General features: G+C 40.5%; 2 protein-coding genes across 3 annotated transcripts; one reads left to right on the top strand and one right to left on the bottom strand.

The window, feature by feature from the left end:
* Positions 1-1,964: 1,964 nt before the first annotated feature.
* LOC101350281 (olfactory receptor 52I2-like) lies at positions 1,965-7,133 on the top strand. The gene has a single exon (XM_023725806.1). It carries the CDS (start codon positions 2,426-2,428, stop codon positions 3,347-3,349), a length of 924 nt encoding a protein of 307 aa, XP_023581574.1. The 5' UTR covers positions 1,965-2,425; the 3' UTR covers positions 3,350-7,133.
* Positions 7,134-7,593: 460 nt separating this feature from the next.
* On the bottom strand, positions 7,594-23,465 carry TRIM68 (tripartite motif containing 68). Of its 2 annotated transcripts, XM_023725805.1 has the most exons (7): positions 22,733-23,465; positions 20,439-20,919; positions 11,862-11,957; positions 10,783-11,043; positions 10,318-10,340; positions 9,574-9,674; positions 7,594-9,376 (listed from the first exon to the last, which is right to left on the bottom strand). In XM_023725805.1, the coding sequence occupies exons 2-7, from the start codon at positions 20,862-20,864 to the stop codon at positions 8,826-8,828; spliced, it is 1,458 nt and encodes a 485-aa protein (XP_023581573.1). In that variant the 5' UTR covers positions 20,865-20,919; positions 22,733-23,465; the 3' UTR covers positions 7,594-8,825. The 2 variants fall into 2 exon arrangements, with proteins under 2 accessions (XP_023581573.1, XP_004391105.1); XM_004391048.2 differs by having other exon boundaries at positions 20,439-23,465.
* Between the last annotated feature and the right edge of the window lie 1,658 nt (positions 23,466-25,123).

Raw genomic sequence — 25,123 nt, 5'->3', positions numbered from 1 at the left:
GTCTTGCCATCCTTGCCTCCAAGGAACATTCTGACTGTCCTTCTACCAAGACATTGTTCATCCAAATGGCAGTCCATGGTATATTCAACATTCTTGGCCAACACCATAATTCAAAGGCATCAATTCTTCTTTGGTCTTCCTTATTCATTGTCTAGCTTTCACATGCAAATGAAGCAACTGAAAATACCATGGCTTGGGTCAGGTGCCCCTTAGTCCTCAAAGTGACATCTTTCCTTTTTGCAATACATTGTTTGATTTCTTGACTGCTGCTTCCATGGGTGTTGATTGTCAATCCAAGTAAAACGAAATCCTTGACAACTTCAATCTTTTCTCCATTTATCATGATGTTACTTACTCGTCCAGTTGTGAGGATCTTTGTTTTATGTTGGTCCAGTTGTGATGATTTTTATTTTCTTTATGTTGAGGTGTAATCCATACTTGGATCTTCATCAGTATAAGTGCTTCAAGTTCTCTTCACTTTCAGCAAGCAAGGTTGTGTCATATGTATATCTCAGGTTGTTGATGAGTCTTCCTCCAATCCTGATGGAGAAGCTCCCTATGAAGTAGGGACTATTATCCCCATCTTACCAATAAGCAAATTAAGATTTAGAGAATTTAAATAACTTGACTAAAGAAAAACAGCAGGCAAGTGAAAGAATAGGGTTTTCAGTCTAGACAGCAAGACTCTAGAACCAATGTTCTTAGCCACTTTGCTATCCCGCTTCCTGATGATATAGGACCAACAACAAATTTTGAGTGGGGTACATAGACGTATGTAGAATTTCTATGCTGTATTCTAAGGAAAGAGAAACTAGGTGGTCCTTAAAAAAGTTCATCCAATATTCCCAAGACTGAGTGAAATCACTAAAAGGAGGCCCCTGCAAGAAGTATTTTCAGATGGCTGGGGAAATATGCAGATGCCCAAACATTGTATGAAATGATGGAAACCATTCATCCCAAGAGGAAAGTAACTAAAGGAACATCATATAGGAGTGGAATGGTAGTTTAATGCTGACCCATTATATCATTACATATTATATAATATGGTAACACCTGAGTGATGCAGATGGTGGGCAAATGTCCCAGTAAATAGAAATCCACAAGTGTTGGAGTTTAGCTCCTGGCTGTGCAGAGTAGTAGCTCTATTTCATCAATACTGACTTAGTGAGGTCCCTAACTTTTTTTCCTTCAGTATCCATAGTTGTTACTCATCCATAGTTGTTACTATTAATCTTGGAATGGATGGCCACAACTGGGTGTAGCAAGTGTTAACAGGAGCTGGAAAGACCTGAATTTGAATCTCAAATTTACTACCTACTTGTTATGTGATTTTAGACAAATATTTAATCTCGTTTTAATTATACCAATTGCCTTGTATAGAAAGGATCTTTTGTCATTTTTTTACAAATAAGAAAATATTATGAATACAACTTTTCAGCATACATACTACATTCCTTAAAGAGTGGTTTACTTTCTAAAGGATAAAGCTTCCTTGCTGTCTAGAATGTCTTGGTAGTTTATCATGAAGAGGGAGTTAGATATATTGAAAAATCATAAAACCCTACTGGATGGTTTATCTATAAGGCAGCCCCCAAATTTTATTTGTAGTTATTTAATCTACTAATCAAACCTAGCTCATAGGAATTCCAGGCTGAAATGTTGAGAAGGTAGAGATTATAAGTATCTCCAGAGAGAGCTTATCTCCTATGGAAAGTGATGTCGTCCTCTAAAAACCTTATTTTCCTCACTCCATTAATCTAGTTCTTCAACCAGAAGGATGCTTCTTTTATATCTGTCTAGGCATTATTTTGAGAATACAAAATGTGACATGTTTGACCTCAAGAAGTTTATTGTTTCATTCAGCAATTATTAAGTATTAGGAGCTAAGAATAGAAAGATGAAAGACAAACTCTCTTCTCTGTCCATTCATTCTGTGGAAGCTGTTTAAAATAATGAATATACACATCTTCTTTTATGGATTTGTACACCACAACTGTGAGTCACACACTTGGTATAAGAGACACACGAGTGCATACAACAAACTTACAGGTACAGTGGGGGAGAGGCAGCACTCATCACACTATATTTGAATCGAGAATTTACGTCCCTCAGGGGTCAGCACGGGAGGTGCCATGGAAGCTCTGATGACTAGTACCTAACTTAGACTGGGCATGAGATGGGGGATAAGACAGAGCAGAGGCTTCCCATGAGGTGATCCTTGAAAGGTTAACAGAAATTTGTAAGGCAAAGATGAAGATGAAAGATGGAGCAGAATAACTTTGTTAGATATCAGTTTTCTGATCCTATGGTCCACTTACTGGACTCCCCCAATACCATAGCTGAGAACAAGTCTTACTGGGTTGCATCCTTGTTTTTTATTTTTTAAAACATCATTTTATGCATTAACAGGATACCAGTCTCATCTATGATGCTGGGGCTACACTACAACCACACAATGGAACCCCCTGCCAGCTTCTTCCTTATGGGTATCCCAGGGTTGCAGTTCTCACACTTTTGGCTGGCTATCTCACTGAGTGCCATGTACACCATGGCCCTGCTGGGAAACATCTTCATCGTGACTGTAATCTGGATGGATTCCACTCTACAAGAACCTATGTACTGGTTCCTGTGTGTTCTGGCTGCTGTGGACATTGTTATGGCCTTCTCTGCAGTACCCAAGATGGTGGGCATCTTCTGCACAGGAGACAGCTCCATCAGCTTTAATGCTTGTTTCACTCAGATGTATTTTGTCCACACAGCCACAGCTGTGGAGACAGGGCTGCTGCTGGCCATGGCTTTTGACCACTATATAGCTATCTGCAAGCCCCTACACTACAAGAGAATTCTCACACCTCAAGTGATGCTGGGAATGAGCATGGTCATCATTGTCAGAGCCATCATATTCATGACTCCACTGAGTTGGATGGTGAGTCATCTACCTTTCTGTGACTCCAATGTGATCCTCCATTCCTACTGTGAGCACATAGCTGTGGCCAAGTTAGCATGTGCCAATCCTATGCCCAGCAGTCTCTATAGTCTGATTGGTTCTTCCATTATTGTGAGCGCTGATGTGGCCTTCATTGCTGCCTCCTATAACCTGATTCTCCGGGCTGTATTTAGTCTCTCCTTGAAGAAAGCTCAACTGGAAGCATTAAGCACATGTGGTTCTCACATGGGGGTTATGGCTCTGTACTACCTACCTGGGATGGCATCCATCTATATGGCCTGGCTAGGGAAAGACATAGTGCCCCTGCACACCCAAGTGCTACTAGCTGACCTGTACCTGGTCATCCCACCCACCTTAAACCCCATCATCTATGGCCTGAGGACCAAACAAATACGGGAGTGATTATGGGGTTTGCTGATGCGCTGCCTCTTTGACCACTCAAACCTGGGCTGATTAACCTAAAATCTGTTCAGCTTTAAAGATGCCTTAGAGATCTGTGGAGCGGGTTTGGTACACCTGTAGATATACGAATTCTAAGAGGAATCTCTTAAGGGTAGCCTTGCATAACTTTTCGGTTTCTAGCAAAAATGATTCTGAATTTCTAACATCATTTTTTAATCGTTTTAACCAACTAGTATCTGAATAAGAGATAGGTCTGAGAAGAGAATATAGATTTGAGGTTTTTCTTTCCTTAGCTTCTGACTTATATTTCCAACCTAATATCCTACCAGTCCCTCTGCGGAAGAAAACAATTGTTTGGTTGTCCCACATCTGGCTGCTTTCTCAGAATTGCCCTTTTCTTCAAGGGATTGTAGAGAAGCTATTAATATATGACCTTGCTCTCTGGCCCACTGAATCCACTCAGTTTGGCTCACGTGCTCACCCCCAAACCGGAGTCCTTCATGGACTCCAGTTTATCTGAACTTTACACTTGGGATCACTGATGATGGCCACTTAACAGTGCATAGACTTTGAAAAAGAAATCTGGTCCACAGCAAGAGAAGCTGCTTAGCAAGATGGGATGAAGAGACTTTGAGTTCTGCCTTGGATTCCAATTCATTCCGGACAGCTAGGTACATCCTGTTATTAAGTTTTGTAAGATACTCCTATATCCTTTTAACTTACCCCAGTATCATCACGCTACTTGGAGTTAGTTTATTAGTCATCAGCCTTTTATTTTTAAGCAACAGAAGCTAAATCAGTATGAGTTTAGTTTTGGGTTTTTCTCTTTGGTTCCTATTCCTGCTCTATGTAACTCAACCTTAAGACATAAAAGAGAGGAATCAGTATCACACAGGTTTTTCTTCTTGTGGACACATCTAAGAGTTCTCTGGGATGAAAAGGTTAATAGGAAACAATATAAACAATGAAGGTGAAATGGTATTACTTTTCTCCTAGTCACCAGATATTTGTTTTCTGTTTTTATTTCCCCCTTTCAGAAAGTCTTAAATTGAGTGACAGGTATATGTTCAAAGAAAAAATTGCATATGTGAGATAAATATATTAAACACTGGTACATTTTAAAATCTTAATAAAAAATAATTTTCTAATAGTATTAAAATTCAAAGTGCAAGGAAAAGCAGCGTTGATTTGAGTCTTAATATTTCCTTTCTACTGATGAGGGGAACAAGGCTAATTTATATAAGGTATTGAAGATTATATGAAATAATGAATGGAAAGCACTTGATGTGACATCTGACATATGTATTTAAAAAAAAAACCCAATTGGTGATAAATTTCTAATTTCATAATTTTAAAGGGGTACTTCCAGGTCTAGTAAAACTGCAGTCTTGTGTAGATCAGTACTCATGTGATAGCATTTCCAAATAAATCTTCTGTTTAACAACTTGGCATCTATATCTTTTGCTAATATTGGACTTGTTTACCTACCAAGAACATATTATCTCTGTTCTTGAATACCAGCAGAGTAGGAATCAGCCTCTAAAAACCAGATAATGATGCACTGAGATCCCACATCGTGGTAAAAAGAAACTCTACTCCCTTGCAATGTCCTAACATAAAAACAAAATGAGATCATGAGGTGGTTAAGTAGATTTGATAAGACTCCCACTTTGAGGGAATCTTTCTTTTTCCATAATCCTGAGAATTGACTATGTCCATTAAATCAAAGAACATTAGACGCATTAAAGAATGTGATGTACAGAAACAAAGGTATTGTCCAGTCTCCACCCCAAACAGACAGTTCTTCCCAGCATTTCCAGCAGGGGGCCTGCTCTGCCAGCTTTGTTTCACTCACACTGGTATTTCCTGCATCTAGCTGGTGCCCACTGTTGGTACTCAAATATTTATTGAACTACATGCTTCCTGAAGTGTCCTGGTTTCCCACAATGGCTACCCAAAAACAAAAAATGCTGTGCTTCTCACGATGTATTCAAATATAGCCCCTGTCTTATCACACAAAGCAGTGGGTGATTATTTAACTATAGTCTCCAATTTTTGGATTTTTAAGAGATTATAACCAATCCTGCTTGAAAAAAAATGGAGGTTTGATTTCCTATGGAGATTTGTTGGCCCTAGGATTTGCCCGTTTCCTTCTCTTGCAGAACCCAAGCATTTTACCTTTTTTAGCATCCTCTCCCCTACAAGGTTCAGGCAATGCACCCTTTGGTTCTCTGCTACTAAAACAAGGATGGAAGAAAGATTTGGCAGTCTGCTTCTGTAAAGATTACAGCCTTAGAAACCCTATGGGGCAGTTCTATTCTGTCCTATATGGTCACTGTGAGTCAGAATCAACTCGATGGCACACAACAGCAACAAAACAAGAATGGGCAAAGCTTGTCCCTGGCTTGTAGTAAATCATCATCCTCACAAGTCAGAGGTGCCAGCAGTGTAGGTGCTCTACCCTTGACATGGCTGCCTGCCTCTTCCCCTTCTGGACCACTTTTGAAGATCACAATAAAAGAAATTACCCATTGAATGAGTTTTTGAATAGGCTTATAATTAATTACCTCCTGTTTTTCATGCTTCTATGAGGCAAGAAAAGCTTATTTTTGTTTTGATTCTAGGCATACGAATGCAAGTTCTCCCATTTAACAAATAGTTAGCAATTATATATATATATATATATATATGTATGTATGTATATATATACAGTTTAACAACTGGATATACACATACACATATATACTGTGCTAGACTGGGGCTGCAATGGTGAGTCAGACAAACAAGGTCCTTGTCTTCATGAGATTCTTAGAAGAGAACTGTGAGTGACACCATAGAGCAAAAGGTTCTCATATACTTAAGAACTTTAATCTTCTTGCCTAGAAGTCTTAAAAAATTAACGTGAAATAAACAGTGTAGCATTGTTTAACCTTGTAATTCTTCTAGCAAGTAATCATAGCAACAGAATCGGATTACATCAACAAACAAAACAAAAATCAAAACCAACCAACCAACCAACCAAAAAAAAGTACATTACAAATGAGGCCACTACAATCTTTAATTATTCTAGGGTTGAATGAATTTATCACCAAATAATCCTCTTTTTCTATTAACCATCCAAGATTTGTTCTAATTAAACCATAGTAAAGAAATATTGATTTAGCCCCTAGACTCTTCTACTATTTGTCCATAGACACAACCAGAATTGCTTCTTAAGCATCTATTTCTCAACCCTATAAAGAATCCTCCAGAGAATCCACATACACAAAGATACGTGGTCCCTCTAATGTAGCTCAACCCTTTCCAAGATTAAGTCTGTGACTTACCAACTCATTCCCCTCCAAGCAGCTGATAGATAGAAACTTCTTTTACTGGTGATGCTTGAGAAGCAACTTGGAAGCATGTGTCTAGGTAGAATGAATTTACTGGCTCCTTTCTGGCTGTTTTACCTCCTTCACATGTGAACAGCCACATAACTAAAGTAGAAAAACTATTTCTGCTATTCCTTATTGCAGATAATTTAAAGCTATTTTACTTTTGTCTATGCCTAACCTAGTATCTTGGAGGCCTGGGGGCGCAGTGGTTAAGAGCTCAGCTGCAAACCAAAAGGTCAGGAGTTTGAATCCACCAGCTGCTCCTTGGAAACCCTGTGGGGCAGTTCTACTCTGTCCTATAGGGTTGCCATGAGTCAGAATCGACTCAGTGGCAATGGGTTTTCAGGTTTAACCTAATATCTACTTGGTTATCCAGTTCTAACCCACCAATCACTATCTTCAAGCTTAAACTACATCAGAGGTTGTATTACATAGCATCATGGTGACAATATGTAATGGTCACACATTGAACCCTCACGCAATAAGCAAAGCCAATAATTATCAAATGCTTGCCTCGAAGTTTGTTTCTAGCCACGGCCATTCCCGCATCATACTCTTAAGATCTGTAGTGAACTGTTTTTGTACAACCTTCCCTGCCACACACAGCAATCACTCTATGGTCAATATCACAGATATGTAGTCTTAATTCCCTTTCATTATAAAATATGGCTCCAAAAACTGACTTTTTAACCTAGTCCTAGTCTTTTTCCCCTTACTTCCCTTCCCCTATTCCTCCTTCTATCAGCGATTCGGAGAAGAGAGAGGCAGAGAAAATATGTAGTTGCCAGAACCATGGAGATTCCCTTGCTGAACTCAAAAGGTCCACGCTTCAGCCAAATTCGCTTGTGTGTGAGTCTTCCTTCCTATTCATTTCTTTTCCTCTTCCCATTTTATTATTTTTGTTCTCTTCCCTGGGGTTACAGTCCCCATTCTAGTCCAAAGACAAACACATATAATCAGATGCACAATATACCACTGTAGCCCGGGGTCTGCCACTGGTATGGGTACCTTTTTGTCTAAAGGGCTCTGGACTGTCAGGACAGGCCCTAGGGAACAAAGGCACTGCTGTGAAGATGCTGACTATACAATGGGGAGATGAGAAGGTTACCACATTCAAGATCCATGGTTTGTCTTCCTCTATCCCTGAGAAAGGAGCAGAAGTATAGGATAAATCTGTGATCCACACATCAACCCTGTGAGGTAGGGGAGTATGCAGTTATTATATTCATTTTTCCAATGAGGAAACTTAAGAGCTTTCAAACATGAGATGTTTGAGACTCAAATGTAATGAATGACATGCAGATATGTGACCTAAGAAGAGAATTTGCCTATCTTATTTTATCTGAATGTGGAGAATGCTTTATAATCATCTTTAACAGCTTTGTGAAAAACAATTTCCTGCCTTAAGGTCATTCCAGTTTCCTCATCCATAAAGTGAAAATCAAAACCTAAGGCTCACAGGTTTTCTGATCCTGCCATTTAGAGAAAGAGGCAGGACTAGGAAACAGGTCTCCTTAGAGTCTCACACAAAATGATTTGTCCAGCTGGTGCTCAGACTGGGGCCTGGAGAAGTCCTATATTCTTCGCTGCACTGCGCTTATCTAGTCAGGAAGTCAGAGAGCTAGAGTCAAATATTGTTTGGTCAGTAGTAGCAAAGCTCAGGTGAAGCATCCTCTGACTGGTATGAGCACAGCAACCAGCTCTGAATATAGACAATATTCCTTTAGCTTGTTGGTTAAAAAAATCCTATCCAACGGGTTTCCTGGAGGTTGTATCAACTTCATCATCCTCAATGACTAACTATGGCACTGGATAGGGACCAGGAGAGAGGGGCATGAATTACAGAATGGACAAATCCCTGACCCTTACACCAACAAAGTATCTTAGAACTGCTCTGATCCACACCATCAGCCACAACTTGTTTACATGAGTAGTTTAGTGACAGACTTCATCCTAAAAGCAAGAGAACACTGGATCAGGCAGAGGAATCCCTAGATTTTAGGCTCAGCTCAGTTTAAGGGACACTTGTCAGTGGCAGAGTTCTCCAAGACTGCTGTGGGTCAGGCAAAGTTCCAAGGTCTCTGGTTAGGATGGTGACTGTCTTAGTCTTCCCCATCCAGGTTGCAGATGGTCAGAGGAGCAGTGTTGTTGGCTCCAATGCTGTAGCAAGGACTAAAGTAGGGCAGGAGGCGCCCAGGGAAAGGGTAGTGGGGGAAAGTGAAAATGTGGGAGCCATTGTCAGTCACATTGTAGAAGGAGATATCATGGCCCTCGTAATCCAGGAAGATCCCTACCCGGCGTGGAGGTACTGACAAGGACAGGAGGGGGTATTCATCAGTGCCTGCTCGGTACTCATTTCCCTTCCTCAGCCTTATCACCCAGAATCCATAGTGGGGGGATAAATAGACTACCTCCTTGCGGTCTACGTTTTCCTTGCACACTCCTAGGCCCCATTCCGACCGGTTTCCCACTTCCACTTCCCAGTAGTGCTGGCCTGAGGAGATGCACTGGCTGCCCAGGACAATATTGTAGCGGTAAAATCTCTCAGGATTGTCAGGCAGTTTCTGCTTGGTGTCTCCATAGCACACGCTTTTTCTGTCCTTGGACACAATGAGGCGGGAGTAAGCAGTGTCTGGATCCAGGCACACATCAGCTAGGGGAAAAGATCCTGGTTGGTAAGACTGATACACAGCCAGGGGGCATGGGCTATGTCTCTCAGATAAATACAGCTGCAGATTTATCAATGATGAGTAGGGTGGGGCTATATGGGGCATCCTGAGGACACTAAACCATTTTCTCCAGGAGGGCCCCCTTCCACTGCCCATCACAATCTCTCCCAGAATCCATTACCTGCATATGTCTTCAGGATCTCTCTTAGTCCCAGTACACGGCACTCTGTCTTCAGCTCCAGGGAGACTGGTTCTGGCCGCTGTAGGCTCCAGGTCTTGCTCCTGATAGAGGAAGGGTAGGGTTTGGGGCCTGAAGTCCTGGTTCTGCCACTTGGGCCTTCCTTTTGTATAGGGAAGAGGGACTTGGCCAGCGACATGGTCAGTGAGGTACTCCTCCCCAGCAACACCAGGCAAAATGGTCTGAGCCTCAGACCATCTGTAGCACAGACATGAAGACATTTGCATGCACACACTGTGGGAAGGGTTACAGGTGCATTGGACATTGGGAGGAGGCATGACACAAAGCAGAAAGGCTGAGACTTAAAGCTTAGAGCATTAATGGAGACATTTACAGTCCTTCTCTCCACTTAGACAATCTAATTGAAACCACGTATTTTATAACTTTACCTGAAATACTTATTGATAATATCTGAAGGGAATTTGGCCAAGTATAAAGGAGAAAAAGGAAAGATGAGCAAAGTTTCTTTAGCTCCCACTATATAAGAGAGGGTTGCTATGAGACAGGGTTGACTTGATGGCAACAGGTTTCTCTTTTTTTTTTTTAATATATAAGAGAAAGAAGATTGTGCACCAGCGCCTGCTTTTCTAGAAGGACTGGGTCTACGCACCCTCCCTATTTCTGGCCCTGGCCAAGCTCTACTATACCTTATAGGGCTGCGTAGGGGCTCCAACGATGGGAACATACCTGTTTAAGACTTCCTGAATACCCTAGAAGGAGAAAAAAATGCATCACATGAGTATGTGCTGTTCCTCAGAGGGACCAGACACCAAGCTCTGGGAGGGGCTTACTTTAAGAGAAAGGGAAGCAAATACCAAGGCTACAGAAAAGGTGTGCAGAAGAGAAGCCTGTGGGAGGGCAGTTGAGCAGGCTATTTTGCCGGACTGGCAGCTTTCAGGTTTCATTTCAAGACTCTCAGGTATAGCAGAAGGGTTGCCTGAGCACCACACCACTTACTAGGACAGAATGGGCCAGGTCATCCACCCAACTAGACATAGGGGAGCAGCAGGTATTTGCTGGTGATGTAGGAGACCCACATCTGATGGAGCAGAGCACTGAAAGGCCCTACTGAGGGCTAGCTAATCACCTCTCCTGAAGTCCAAAGCTATTTTCAGCTCTCAGTCAGGGTTCCCAGGAAAACCTGCTACTTACCTGAAGCATCCACCGGACAGGCCTCTGAGACCTCTCTTCTAGCTCTGCAATCATCCTCCATAGCACCCCGCTCTGCTGGACTAGCTTATTACGATTCAACTCCAGTTTCTGCATAGTTTCTCCCTCCTCCTGCTCTAGGCTGGCCAGAGCTGCGGCCGCCTCCACCTCTAGCTGCTGACTTGGTGTCTGTTTTTTCTTCAGTAATCGCCGACATTTCTCAAACTCCCAAATGATACTCTGTTTTCGAGTTTCCACTTGTATCTGCAGAGCCAACATCGGGAAATCAGCACTGATATTGTTAGTGTCAGAGTCATGTGCATACACATATACTCTGGAATGTTTTGGTGACAACAATGTGCCAGGCACTGTAGAGACAAACATAAAGGACACTGTTTCCCTAGCCTTCTGTTCCCACAGCAACAATGCAAGCTTCTGAGTCCCTATTACTACTTTTTTTTTTAACCTCAGTAGGATCCAGCCAAGATATTATTTTGGTACTGTATGCTGTAGATTATTTTCCATTTTCAGACTAATCAACAGATGTATTACATTTAATAAGGCAGTTGTAACTTTTTACCATTAGGTGGTTTTGCTTCTTGATGGTTTTATATCAATTCAGTGCTATTTTAGATCAGTTCAGCATTCCTTTCTATTAAGAAACAGTTCTGATGGTTTGGTAGTTATGGGCCTCAAACTTACCTCAGAGGTGATTTTCCAATACTGTTTTAATAACTGAACTCTTACCACATATGGACTAGCTTGAAGAAGTGGAACAGAAACTATGCTTTACTAAGCATTATACAAGACACACTATGAGCTAACATATGTGGAGCATGTATTTTTCCTTCCTCACATATGAGGACATAAAACCAGAGGCTATCCCTCAACTATCACCAAGAAACTGGAATTAAGAGGTTATGTGGACTAAAGCCACACATGTGGGAAAGGGGGTATTAGAACCCTGGGCTCTCAAATTTGAAACCCCACGTTCTGTCTCACAGAGATGAGGAAGCCGCCATGAGTTAGCTCCAGGACAACAAAGGGATGACACAAACTCCTTTCCCCAGAGGGCAACCTGCCTTCCAGTTGGCAGTTCGTTTCCTCTCGCCAACTTCCAGCTTCCAAGCCTCTTCTTGCTCTTTCCTTAGATGTTCCAGAGTCTCATGGAGTTTCCACTGCAAGAGATAAAAACCTCATAAGGTTACCTTCTGAGCATTGGTAGGTGAGAGGAAAACCAGTGTTTCTCAGGCAATGGGGCAGAATGAATGCTGGGAGAAAAGGAATACCACAGAGGGAGGAGCCCTGCTCAGATGACATGCAAGGGAGCTCTAGGAGTTGGGAATAACTTCCCATAGTCTCTAAGTTTTTGAAAAGTAGAAGAAAAGGGCCATTTCCAACCTTGCCAGAAAAATACCTTGGACTTTTCTATCCATGCTTAAAATCCTTATCTGCCTTGTTATCCCAAGGTCTCCTAGAACCTTGTTATTCAAAGCGTGGTCCAAGTGGGTCAGGCAGCATCAACATCTCCTGGGAGCTTATTAGAACTGAAGAATCTCAGGCCTCACCCCACACCATTGAATCAGAATCTAAATTTTAGCAAGTTCCCAAGTGGTTCATGTGCAAATTAAAGGTCAAGAAGCAGTTTCCCAGAATACTAATGCAAGAGTTTACTACTGGAAAGCATAAAGTACTCTGATAATATTACCCATTGTATTACTTACCAAGTGCCAGGCATAGTTTTTAGTACCTAGCAAGCATTTAAAACTCAGATTCCTATAAGACTGATATCACCCTCATTTTATAGATAAGAAAACTGAGGTTTAGAGAATGACCTACCCAAAGTCATTCAGTTAGTAAATGGTTGGGCTGGGATTTCAACCCAGCTCTTAACCGATATGCTACAGTGAAACCTGTGAGAGCCAGAACTTGACAGGACTGCCTTGTTTTTCTGGGTCTTGCAAGTCTTCCATGTTTGACAGGGGGCAGTCTTACCACTTTTCTATCACTCTCTATTAGTGGAAAAATATTTTAGTTTTTCTTCTTTGACAAGTTTCTGCTTTATACAGGTTCTGGCTTTCAAAGGTTTTACTGTGGATCTCCTTATCTCAATACTCTCAAAACAAAATAAGTATATACTCTTTATTAATGGATTTTACTTTTTTTAAAGTATTTTTAGGTTTGCAGAAAAACTGCACAGAAAGTATGGAGTTACCTATACCCCTCTTCCCTTCCCCTATCCCACTGTTTCCTCTTTATTAACATTATTGCATTAGTGTGGTAATTTGTTACAACTGATGACCAATATTGATACATTACTACTAACTAAAGTCCATAGTTCACATTAAGCTTCACTTTTTGTGTTGTACAGTTCTGTAGGTTCTGACAAATGCATGTCATGTATCCACCATTATAATATATATCATAGTTTCACCACCCTAAAAATGTCCTGTGCTCCACCTTTTCATCCTTCCATTCCCTTCACCTGGCAACCATTGACCTTTTTACTGTGTCTCTAGTTTTGCCTTTTCCAGAATGTCATATACAGTAAAACTTATGAAAGCCGGAATCTGTGTAAGGCGGAAACCTGTCAGAGAAGGAAAACTCAAATATTTTCCACTAACAGTAAGCAATAAAAAAGTGGCAAGATTGCACCCTGTCAAAGGTGGAAAACTTGCAAGGCCCAGAAAAAACAAGGCGGTCCCGTTGAATTCTGGCTCTCACAGGTTTCACTATAGTTGGAATCACACAGTATGTCTAGCTTCTTCAGACTGGCTTCTTCATTTAGCAATATGCGTTTAGGTTCCTCCTCGTCTTTTCATGGCTTGATAGCTCATTCTTTTTATTGCTAAGTGACAGTCCTTTACGTGGAGCCCTGGTGGCGGAGTGGTTAAGAGCTCGGCTGCTAACCCAAAGGTCAGCAGTTTGAATCCACCAGCCACTCCTTGGAAACCCTATGGGGCAATTCTACTCTGCCTTATAGGGTCGCTATGAATTGAAATCGACCTGACAGCAATGAGTTTGGTTTTTTAGTTTATTCCCTTATATGGATGTACCACAGTTTATCCATTTACCTACTGAAGGACATCTTTGTTACTTCCAATTTTTGGCAATTATGAATAAAGCTGCTATAAACATTCATATGCAGGTTCTTGTGTGGACCTAAGTTTTCAACTTAGGTAAATACCTAGGAGTGCAATTGCTGGATCTTACCTAGGAGTGCAATTGCTGGATCTTACGGTAAGACTACATTTAACTTTGTAAGTAACTGCCAAATGCCTTACAAAGTACCCATACCATTTTGCATTCCCATCGGCAATGAATGAGAGTTCCTGTTGTTCCACATCCTCGCCAGCATTTAATTTTGTCAGTGTTTTGGATTTTAGACATTCTAATAGGTGTGTGGTGGTATCTCGTTGTTTTAATTTGCACTTCTATAAAGACATATGATGTTGAGTATCTTTTTGTATGTTTATTTACTATCTGTATGTCCTCCTTGGTGAGGTGTCTGTTCAGATCTTTTGCTCAGTTTTCACTGGGTTGTTTACTTATTGCTGAGTTTTAAGATTTCTTTGTATATTTTGGATATGAGACCTTTATCAGATATGTTTTGCAAATGTTCTCTCCCAGTATGTGGCTTATCTTTTCTCTTAACAGTGTCTTTTGCAGAGAATTAGTCTTTAATTTAGCTAAAAGGTGACCTCAGGGGATAGTTTCAGTTCAAGGTTTAAAGAGTATCTTGGGGTGATAGTCTCAGGGAGTCCTCTAGTGTCAACTGGTCCAGTAAGTCTGTAGTTTTTTAAGAATTTAGTTCTGTTCCACATTTTTCTCCCATTCTGTCAGTATCCATCTATCATGCCCCTGATCAGAACAGCTGGTAGTGGTAGCCGGGCTTTATCTAGTTCTTCTGGTCTCAGGGTAGATGAGGCTGTGGTTCATGTAGACTATTAGTCCTGTAGACTAGTTTCTTCTCTGAGTTTTTGGTTTCCTTCTTTCTCTTTCGCTCCAGATGAGTAGAAATCAACACAATAGTTGTATCTTAGTTGGCCACTTGCAAGCTTTTTAGATCCCAGACAGTACTCACCAAACTAGGATGCAGAACATAAACTTTATGAACTGTATTATGCCAATTGATTGAATTTTCCTATGAGACTATGGTTCTAAGACTTCAAATACAGAAAACCAATCCCATGAGGGGTTTGGTTCATGTCTAAGAAGTATCCATAACTGTGCCGCATATGTGCTTTATTATATATACATGAATATATATGTATGCACACATATATACACAGATATACCTATACACATATATGCATGCACACATACATATGAAACCACACATACAATTTTTGGTTGTTACTGCTTTTGTTTCAAAATTATATGTTATAGCATTTACCAAAAATGTCCTTTTTCTTGTGTACTTCTTAGTGACATCATTTACCTTGGTCCAGCTGTGCACATTTCACCAACATTCAGTGTTACCTTTCCCATCACCAAAAATAACAAGTGTCTACTATCTAGAAAGTGATTCATCCTCTCCCCCGCCCCATCCCTGGTAACCCCACCCCTGGTAACAACCATTGTCATGGATTGAATTATGTCCCCCCAGAAATATGTGTATCAGTTTGGCTGGGCCATGATTCCTGGTATTGTGTGATTTTCTTGTATGCTGTAAATCCTGCCTCTATAATGTTAATGAGGGAGGATGGGTGGCAGTTGTGTTAGTGAGGCAGGACTCAGTCTACAAGACTGGATTGTGTCTTGAGGCAATCTCTTGAGAGACGAGAGAGAAGTGAGCAGAGAGACAGGGGGACCTCATACCACCAAGAAAGCAGTGCCAGGAGCAGAGTGTGCCCTTTGGACCTGGGGTACTTGCGTGGAGAAGCTCCTAGTCTGGGGGAACATTGACAAGAGAAAGCTGACAGAGAAAAAGCCTTCCCCTGGAGCTGACGCCCTAAATTTGGACCTATAGCCTACTTTACTGTGAAGAAATAAATTTCTCTTTGTTAAAGCCAGCCACTTGGTGGTATTTCTGTTATAGCAGCACTAGATAACTAAGACAACCACCTATTCTTGTCTTTTTATACAAGTGGGATCATACAGAATTCATCCTTTTATGATTGACTTATTTTACTCAGCATGTGTTCCAGATTCATCCATGCTTTGTTTTGAGGACTCCATCATTATTCTTTACGGCTGCATAGTATTCAATTGTATGTATGTACCACATTTTGTTTATTCATTCATCTCCTGATGGGCACTTAGGTTGCTTCTATCTTTTTGCTACTGTGAATAGTGCTGCAACGAACATAAGTGTGCATATGTCTGTGTTTCTTCTATTAGATCTCTAGGGTATATACCTAGGAGTGGGATTACTGGATCATAAGGTAGTTCCATTTCTAGTTTTTTGAGGAAGTGCCATACTGTTTTCCATAACTCGTTGCCGTCAAGTCGATTTTGGCTCATAGTGACCCAAGAGGACAGAGCAGAACTGCCCAGTAGGGTTTCCAAAGCTGTAATCTTTATGAAAGCAGACTGTCACATCTTTCTCCTGCAGAGTGGCTGGTGGGTTCGAACTGCCAACTTTTACATTAGCAGCCAAGTGCTTAACAACTGCGTCACCAGGGCTCCTTCCATTTTCCATAGGGGTTGTATAATTTTATAATCCCACCAGCAGTGGATAAGGATTCCAATATCCCCACATCCTTGCCAGAATTTGTTTTCTATTCTTTTTAAATCAGTGTGCCATTTTAGCTGGGGTGAGATGGTATCTCATTTTAGTTTTGATTTGCATCTCTCTAACAGCTAATGACTGTGAACATCTTTTCATGTGTTTGTTGCCACTTGAATGTCCTTTTTGGTGAAGTGTCTGTTCATGTCCTTTGCTCACTTTTTAATTTGGCTGTCTTTCTGTTGTTGAGTTGTTAAAGTTTTCTATATACTTTAGAGATTAGAGCCTTATCTGATATGTTGTTCCTGAAGATTTTTTCCCAATCTGTAGGTTGTCTTTTTACTTTTTTGATAAAGTTTATTGATGAGCTTAAGCATTTAATAGTCTTTAATTTTAATGAAGTCCAATTTATCAATTTTTTTAAAATGGATCTTGCATTTGGTATTGCATTTAAAAAGTTACCACTGAACTCAGGGTCACCTAGATTTTCTTCTATGTTATCTTATAGGAGTTTTATAGTTTTGTGCTTTATTTTCAGATCCATGATCCATTTTGAGGTAATTTTTATAAAAGATGTAAGCAGTCTAGATTCATATTTTTGTATATGGATATCTAGCTGCTCTGGCACCATTTGTTGAAAAGACTTTCCTTTTTTCATTGAATTGCCTTTGCTTCTTTGTCAAAGATCAGCTGACTATATTTGTGTCGGTCTATTTCTGAGCTCTCTATTCTGTTCCACTGATGTATTTTCCTATTCCTTCACCAATACCATACTGTCTTGGTCACTGTAGCCTTACAGTAAGTCTTGAAGTCAGGTTGTAATAGTGCCCTCTTTGTGTTCAGTAAAGTTAGAATCAGCTTGTCAATATCCACAAAATAACCTGTTGGGACTTTGATTGGGATTGCACTGAATCTATAGATCAAGTTGGGGAGAACTGACATTTTAACAATATTGAGTCCTTCTATCCACGAACATGGAGCATCTCTCCATTTATTTGCATCTTCTTTGATTTCTTTCATCAGCATTTTTGTCAATTTTGTTTTTTTAATGCTAATATAAATGGCATGGTATTTTTAATTTCAAAAGCCAATTGTTCATTGCTGGTATATGGGAAAGTTTTGTATAGAATATACAAAATGATTTTTGTCTATTAACCTTGTATCCTGTAATCTTATACTATTAGTTCCAAGAGGTTTTTTTTTTCTGTTGTTGATTCTTTGAGATTTTCTACATGGACAATCATATCAACTGCAAACAAAGAGTTTTATTTCTTCCTTCGCAATCTGAATACCTTTTGTTTCCTTTTGTCTTATTGCATTAGCGAGAACTTCCAGTATGATATTGAATAGGAGTGGTCAAAGGGGACATCCTTGTCTTGTTCCTAATCTTAGGGAGAATGTAACTAGTTTCTCCCCATTAAATATGATGATAGCTGTAGGTTTTTTTGTAGATATTCTTTATCAAGCTGAGGGAGTTCCCCTCTATTCCTAATACTGAAAGTTTTGTTTTTTTTTTTAATCATGAATGAGTGTTTAAAACCAAAACCAAACACACTGCTGTGACCCTATAGGACAGAGAACTGCCCTATAGGATTCCCAACGTTGTAATCTTTATGGAAGTAGACTGCCACATCTTTCTTCTATGAAGTGGCTGGTGGGTTCGAATCAATGACCTTTCGGTTAGCAGCCAAGAGCCTAACCACTGTGCCGCCAGGGCTTGAATGGCTGTTTGATTTTGTCAGATGCTTTTTCTGTATCTATTGATACGATCCAAATGATTTTTCTTCTTTAGTCTGCTGTTGTGATGGATTACATTAAACTGATTTGCAAATGTTGAACCATACTTGTATTCCTGAAAAAAATCCTTACTTGGTCATGGTATATAATTTTTTTTTACACATTGTTAGGGTTGATTTGCTAATATTTTGTTGAGGATTCTTGCATGTATGTTCATGAGAGATATTGGTCTGTAATTTTCCTTTCTTTTAATGTCTTTATCTGGTTTTGGTATTAAGGTAATGCTGGTATCATAGCATGAGTTAGTAAGTGTTCCCTCTGCTTATATTTTTTGGAAGACATTATAGAGAACTTGTATTATTTTCTTCCTTAAATGTTTGGTAGAATTCACAGCGAAATCATCTGAGTCTGGTGCTTCCTGTCTTGAAAGGTTATTAAGTGTTGATTCAATTTCTCAAATACATATAGGCCTATTCACTTTACCTGTTTCTCATTATGTGAGTTCTGGTAGACTGTGTCTTTCAAGGTATTGGTCCATTTCATCCAAGTTATCAAATTGTGGACATACAGTTGTTCACAGTATTCTTTTATTATCTTTTTAATGTCATTGGGATCAGTTGTGTAGGCCTCTCTTTCATTGCTGATATTAGTCATTTGTGTCTTCTCTATTTTTTGTTTTCTTGGTTATCCTGTCTAAAGGTTTATCAATTTTATTGATCTTTTCAAAGAACCAGCTTTTAGTTTCACTGGTTTTCTCTACTAACTTCCTGTTTTTGATTTCTTTGATTTCTACTATAATTTTCATGCTTTTCTTCCGTCTGCTTCCTTTGGCTTCAATTTACTCTTCTTTTTCTAGTTTACCAAAATGGAATCTTACATTACTGATTTTAGACATTTCTTCTTTTCTAATATATGTATTCAGTACTATAAATTTCCCTCTAAGCACTGCTTTTGCTGCATCCCACAGCTTTTGTTAAGTTGTATTTTCCTTTTCATTTAGTTCAAAATATTTTTAAATTTCTCTTGAGATTTCTTTGATCCACGTATTTAGAAGTGTGTTAAGTAAGTACTTTTAATCTCTTAGAAATTCTCTTATAGGAAAGAATAATTCAGGTGATTTGCCTTATACTTCTGCCTTCTAATCTCAATTCCAGGAAGGGACTAACACTAGTACTAGATTACTGGATCACAGAATCATTTGGGTGATGGTTCTGATAAAGACATGCCAGTGTAGATGTCTGACCAAAGAGCAAGAAGAGGTCTGGAAGATGATGAGGGTAGCTATAAAAATGGCCTTGGTACCTCAGGGAAAGATGTTCATTAGGTGATTCATGGCTTACAAGGAGCAGAAGGTATTTAGAAGTGAACAAATCACTTGCCAAAAAAAAAAAAAAAAAAAACAACAAAAAGGGCTTGAGAGAGATGAAGGAATGCTAGCTGAGAGTGAGAAGACCTGAGTTCTAGCCTTAGATCTTCTAACCAAAAACCAAACACCCAAATCCATTGCTGAGTAGATTCTGACTCACAGTGACCTATAGGACAGATTAGAACCGTTCCATAGGGTTTCCAACACTGTAATCTTTACAGAAGCAGACTGCCACATCTTTCTCCCGTAGAGCGGCTGGTGGGTTTCAAACCACCAACCTTTCAGTTAGAAGCTGAATGGCTTACCCACTGCACCACCAGGGCTCCTTTCTTCTAACCAGCTTACCCTAATGTCAGGAGGAACCTTAGAACATTAAACTCACTCAATCCTATGTGACTCACCTAAAGTCCTTTCCAGTTCTAAATTACTATAATTTCAAGTTTCTGAGCCTCAGTTTATAAAATGAGCATATTAAAGTGACTCACCCAATGTCAAATGACTATTTTATAGCACTGCTAGGCAGTTTGTAGGTTCCAAAAGATGCAGCTTTGGCAACCTGCAAAACAGGCTCATAGTCAAAATCATCCAAGGCATCCAGAACCCCAGCTGAAACCAAACTGGTGTCTTTCAAATTCCCAGTACTGAAATCATCTTTGTCAGGCAATGACCACGATGGATTCAGGGATGGGGTGTGGAGGAGGGAGTCAAAGGAGGTCATGGATGCAAGTAAAAGCATAGCTCAGTATGTCAGATCTCAGGGATATGTGGGTGTGAGAAGTTAAAGGATTTTAGTCTCTGTGGTCCCTGGTCAAATCTTTGATCTGGAGACTGCCAAGTGGGGGCAGGGGAAAGACTGGGTCATGCAGCCCAGCCTCCATCTCTCACCTTATACTCCCAGGCGACATCCTCCATGGGCACAACACTGTGGGTCTCATGCTCTGGGGACTGGCTGCAGGCCTCACACATCATTAGGCCATCTTCTTTGCAGAACAACTTAAGCCATTCCCTGTGGAGCTCACATATATCACCCTTCAGTCCCATTCCTGGGTGAAGCCCTAGCAAACGGACTTTTTCCACAACATTGGCCAGCTGCCAATTAGGCCGCAGGTTCCTAGGCTGGACAGGAGCCCGGCACAGTGGACAGGTGTAACTCCAGTTCTGGGATTCTCCTGGGACCTCCCAGAGTCCAGAGAGACAGCTGTGGCAGAAACTGTGACCACAGTCGATGTTCACAGGCTCCTTCAGGAAGGTCATGCAGATGGGACAAGCCACTTCTTCCACAATGGCTTCCACCAAAGCTGCAGGATCCATGGTTCCTTCTTACAACCTCCTCAGAACAAGTAAAACCAGGGAGAGGTAGTGAAGGCTTGGGAAGAGGAAAAGAAAAACAAATAAGAGAAAAAGGTAACACAAGAACAGACAGACCAGTAAAAAGGACAGTGACTAAATAAACAACTTCCTTTGAATCCTGTATTAACCTTATTTAATAAGCACTGGCCTTCTCAACTGAAGTTTTGACTGGGCAACATGACTCATACCACAGAAAGGACATCTGGGGATATCTAAGCGAGTGGAAGTCAGGTGTTTTCAGTTTTCATTCATTTGGTCATCTCTGACTCTCCTAAGGGTTTGCTCCACCAGTTCATTCCACTCCAGCTCAACATGCTCTCCAACTCAGAATTGTGTCTCTTAAACTTGGGTAAGGTCACATAAAGTGTGGTGTTTCAGTGTCCTAAATAAGGCCAGAAATGTCTCCAGTCCCATTCTCTGGTATGTTAATATGCTCATTTATATAATTGAAGGTGCAGAAAAGGTAATATACAAGAAGCCCTATATGTGCAACTATAAGCACGATTTGTTTTCTTGTGTTGCACACTGAAGTTTAAAATATAAGGGAAACAGCAGTACTTTCCCCACACCCTTTGAACTCCTGCCCACTTATCCAACACTAATACAGTTATTATTTACATGATTCATCAAGATACCACGACACTCTCCTCAGCCTTCAGTGCTTGTTAGAAACAGAGATGTCAGTGCTTGTTAGAAACAGAGATGAAACAACATCCTTTACAAGAAAACCAAACCAAAACAAAAAATAAAGCACATCTAATGATTATCAAACCCATACTGATGAAGTCACTACTCTAGCAAGAAACCTGAGATTTTTGCCAAAGCTATACATACAGGTATGGAACTTGAGTGGTCAATGGCAGGCTCTTTGCTCACCTATCAGTATTTATTTGTTCACGTTGCAAGTCTGTCTTACCAGCTAGAGTCTGAATGGGAAGAGCCACGTTGGCTTAAGCACTGCTATATCCTTAGCACCTAGAACAGTGCCTGTCATGTAGTTAGTGCTGAATAAATATTTGTTGAATGAATAAACCAGCTTGACACATGAAATAGGTCCTAAACCACAAAATGCTTTTATAATTTCTGTTAGGTAATTGTGAGCAGTATCATACACTAATATCAATAGCTATCATTCCTTGAGCACTTACACTACGTGTATATGGATTAACTCAATTTATTTCACAACCCTAGGTAGAAACCATTATTCTTATTTTACAGATGCTTGGTCTTGGGCTCCACCATTTTATCTGGGGAAAATTACTTAACATCTCTAAGCTTCAAGGTATAATAAAAATTCACGAGGAGAGAGAAATCACTGTAGTTTAGGCTAGTCTAGCAGGGTTTCTTGAAGAAGATGGGGCAGTAATTTGATCTTACAGAACTCTCTGTTACAGGCCATCTGCAGGTCATACCTTCTCAACTGGCCTGTCTCTTGTTTCTCCTCTTCTTATTATCACTACCAAACTGTGGGATTGAGTACCCTAGGCCTGCTGAATCACTAACCTACTCAAGAGCCTAACCTGGCTCCCCAGCACCCAACCCAAATTTCGCACATTCGGTATCACAGAGGTCCTACAAAAATCATTCTCCCTTCAAACTCAAAATAGCACCTATGCTCAGCCAAGCAAAGAGAGAAGCTTCCACACTTCCCTGTATACTCCATGTTCATTTATCCCACCCCACCTGGGTTCCTGCTTTTCTCCCAGCTGGAAATGATCTGCCCTGCTGTCTTTCTTATCCATGGTATGATGTTTTTGATTTTTTCTCCCAAGTCAAATTCTGCCTGCCTTGAGTGGGGTTCCTGCCTATCCTGATGCTGGAAGACTTACCTTCTCTGGACTTCTGCATCCTGCCCCAGGGTTGCTCTACAGCTCCCTGCCCCACAGACTGTGACTGTGGATGCCGTGTTGGGTGCTTTACAAAGAGCTTTCAGTTCACTAAATCCAGAGAGCCCTGGATTTAAGAGATGGAGGCTGGGTGCTTTTTCTGGGTTTCTGTTGCCTCTTCTCTGAAGCAAAGGTGACAGATTAAGCGCAAGTGAGTTCCCCTTCTGTGGCAGGCAGAATAATGCCTGCCCCCCAACTCTTCCCAAACATGTCTGTGTTCTAACTCCTTGAGCCTGAGAATGTATTATGTTACGCAGCAAAAGAGAATTAAGGCTGCGGATGGAATTAAGGTTGCTAATCAGCTGACCTTAAGATGGAGAGGCTACCTTAGATCAGCCAGGTGAGCTGATACAATCACACAGGTCTTTAAAGGAAGGAGGCAGAAGAATTCAGTCAGAGAAAGATATGATGAAAGATGCAGGGTCAGAGTAATGTGATGTGAGGAGCACTTGATTTGCCATTGCTGGCTTAAAGATGGAGAAAGGGGTCACAAGTCAAGGAATGCAGGTGGCCCCTGGAAGCAGGAGAAGGCATAAAAACAGATTCTTCCCTGAAGCCTTCATAGAATGCACCTCTGGATTTTGGTCCAGTGAAACCTGTGTTGGACTTTTAACACACAGAACAGTATGGTAATAAATCTGTGTTGTTTTAAAACACTAAATTTGTGGCAATTTGTTACAGTAACAATAGGAAACTAAAAATGATAGTAAAGCGACTAGGAGGGAGATTATCAGTGGATACATGATTTATCAACCTTCTGTTGAAAATAAACTTGAGCAACAAAAGAACAGTCTGGAAATGCAGAAAAGGACTATAGCACAGGACACAGCGGATCTGCTGGTATAATCTGAGAGGCTCGTGCTCAGTAGCATATACAATAGAACAGCAGAAGAAAACTTCCAAGACCTAAAGAGAGATAAGCAAATCTGTGACAGCAGGGTTCAGCACAAAGAAAGATCCACACTTACACACATCACCACCTCAAAACAATAAGGATAGAGAGAAGGTCCTGAATACCTCTAGAGAAAAAAGGGGAGAGAGAAACATACACACACAAATCAGTCATCTAAAAAAGAACAATAGTCTGACTGGCATCTTCCTTTTCATCAGCAATACCAAGTACCAGAAATAGAAAGTCAATGTAATAACCCCTTTAAAGTTCTGACTGAAAGTGACTTTCAACCTACTATTATTTATCCAACCAAACTAACAATACCAAGCCAAAAACTAAACTTGTTGCTGTTGAGACGGTTCAGACTCATAGCGACCCTATGGGACAGAGTAGAATTGCCCCACAGGGTTTCTAAGAAGCAGCTGGTAGATTTGAACTGCTGACCTTTTGGTTAGCAACCGTACCTCTTAACCACTGCGACAGCAGGGCTAACAATAAGAAGGTCAAAATGAAGACATTTCCAGATATGCAAGTACTTAAAAGTTTACCTTCAATATACTCCTTCAAAGGAAGCTACTTGAAGATGTACTTACTCCAGCAATAGAAGGATAAAAACCAAGAAAGAAAGGCATAACAAACACAGCAGAACTAAATCCAGGAGGTCAGTGCGGAAGAACCCTCAGGGTGAAAGTTAAGAGGACAGACTTAAAACAAATGCTTCAAATTGGAACAAGAAGTCAGTGGACTCTCAGGATGTCTTCAAGAACAGGCTGGATTGGATTTCAAATAAAAGAGAAATGGTAAAGAAACTGGAAGACATTAGTGGTAAAGTGAAGAAAGCATGTTTCTAGTCTCAATAAGAAAAAAAAAAAAAGAATGACAATTAGAAAAACATGGTGGAAAAAAAAAATCCAGGTCCCACTGTAAACCAAACTAAAGCACGAATGTAACAAGGGTTACATGATGGTGGACATATATAGAAGGAAATAAAATTCTAGCAAATTATTTGCTCTGCAGTGAACAATATTTTCGTGGTCCTAAAGTAACCACTAAGGAGCCCTGATGGCACAGTGGTTAAGTGCTCAGTTGCTAACTGAAAAGACTGGTGGCTGGAACTCACCAGCTGCTCCGCGGGAGAAAGATGTGGCAGTCTGCTTCCGTAAAGATTACAGCCTTGGGAACCCTAGGGGCAGCTCTATTCTGTCCTGTAGGGTAGCTATGAGTTGGAATCGACTCAACGACAATGTGTTTGGTTTTTTGGTAAGGTATCCACTGCTTACTGGTTTTAGAATCAATCTATAGTCAAAAAAAGAGAAGAGTTTGCTTTTACATTGCCAGGGCTGGTGAATGTTCCAGAATTTCCCCTCTCCCACTCTCCCAGACAACTATTTTGCTATTCTTCTCTCTTCTCCAACCAATACCCTTCCCTCTATCAGCAAGGG

The sequence above is a fragment of the Trichechus manatus genome, unplaced genomic scaffold (genome assembly GCF_000243295.1).
Source record: "Trichechus manatus latirostris isolate Lorelei unplaced genomic scaffold, TriManLat1.0 scaffold00417, whole genome shotgun sequence".
Lineage (NCBI taxonomy): Eukaryota > Metazoa > Chordata > Mammalia > Sirenia > Trichechidae > Trichechus > Trichechus manatus.
The sequence above is the reverse complement of the archived record's forward strand: the minus strand, read 5'-3'. Positions and strand labels throughout refer to the sequence as shown.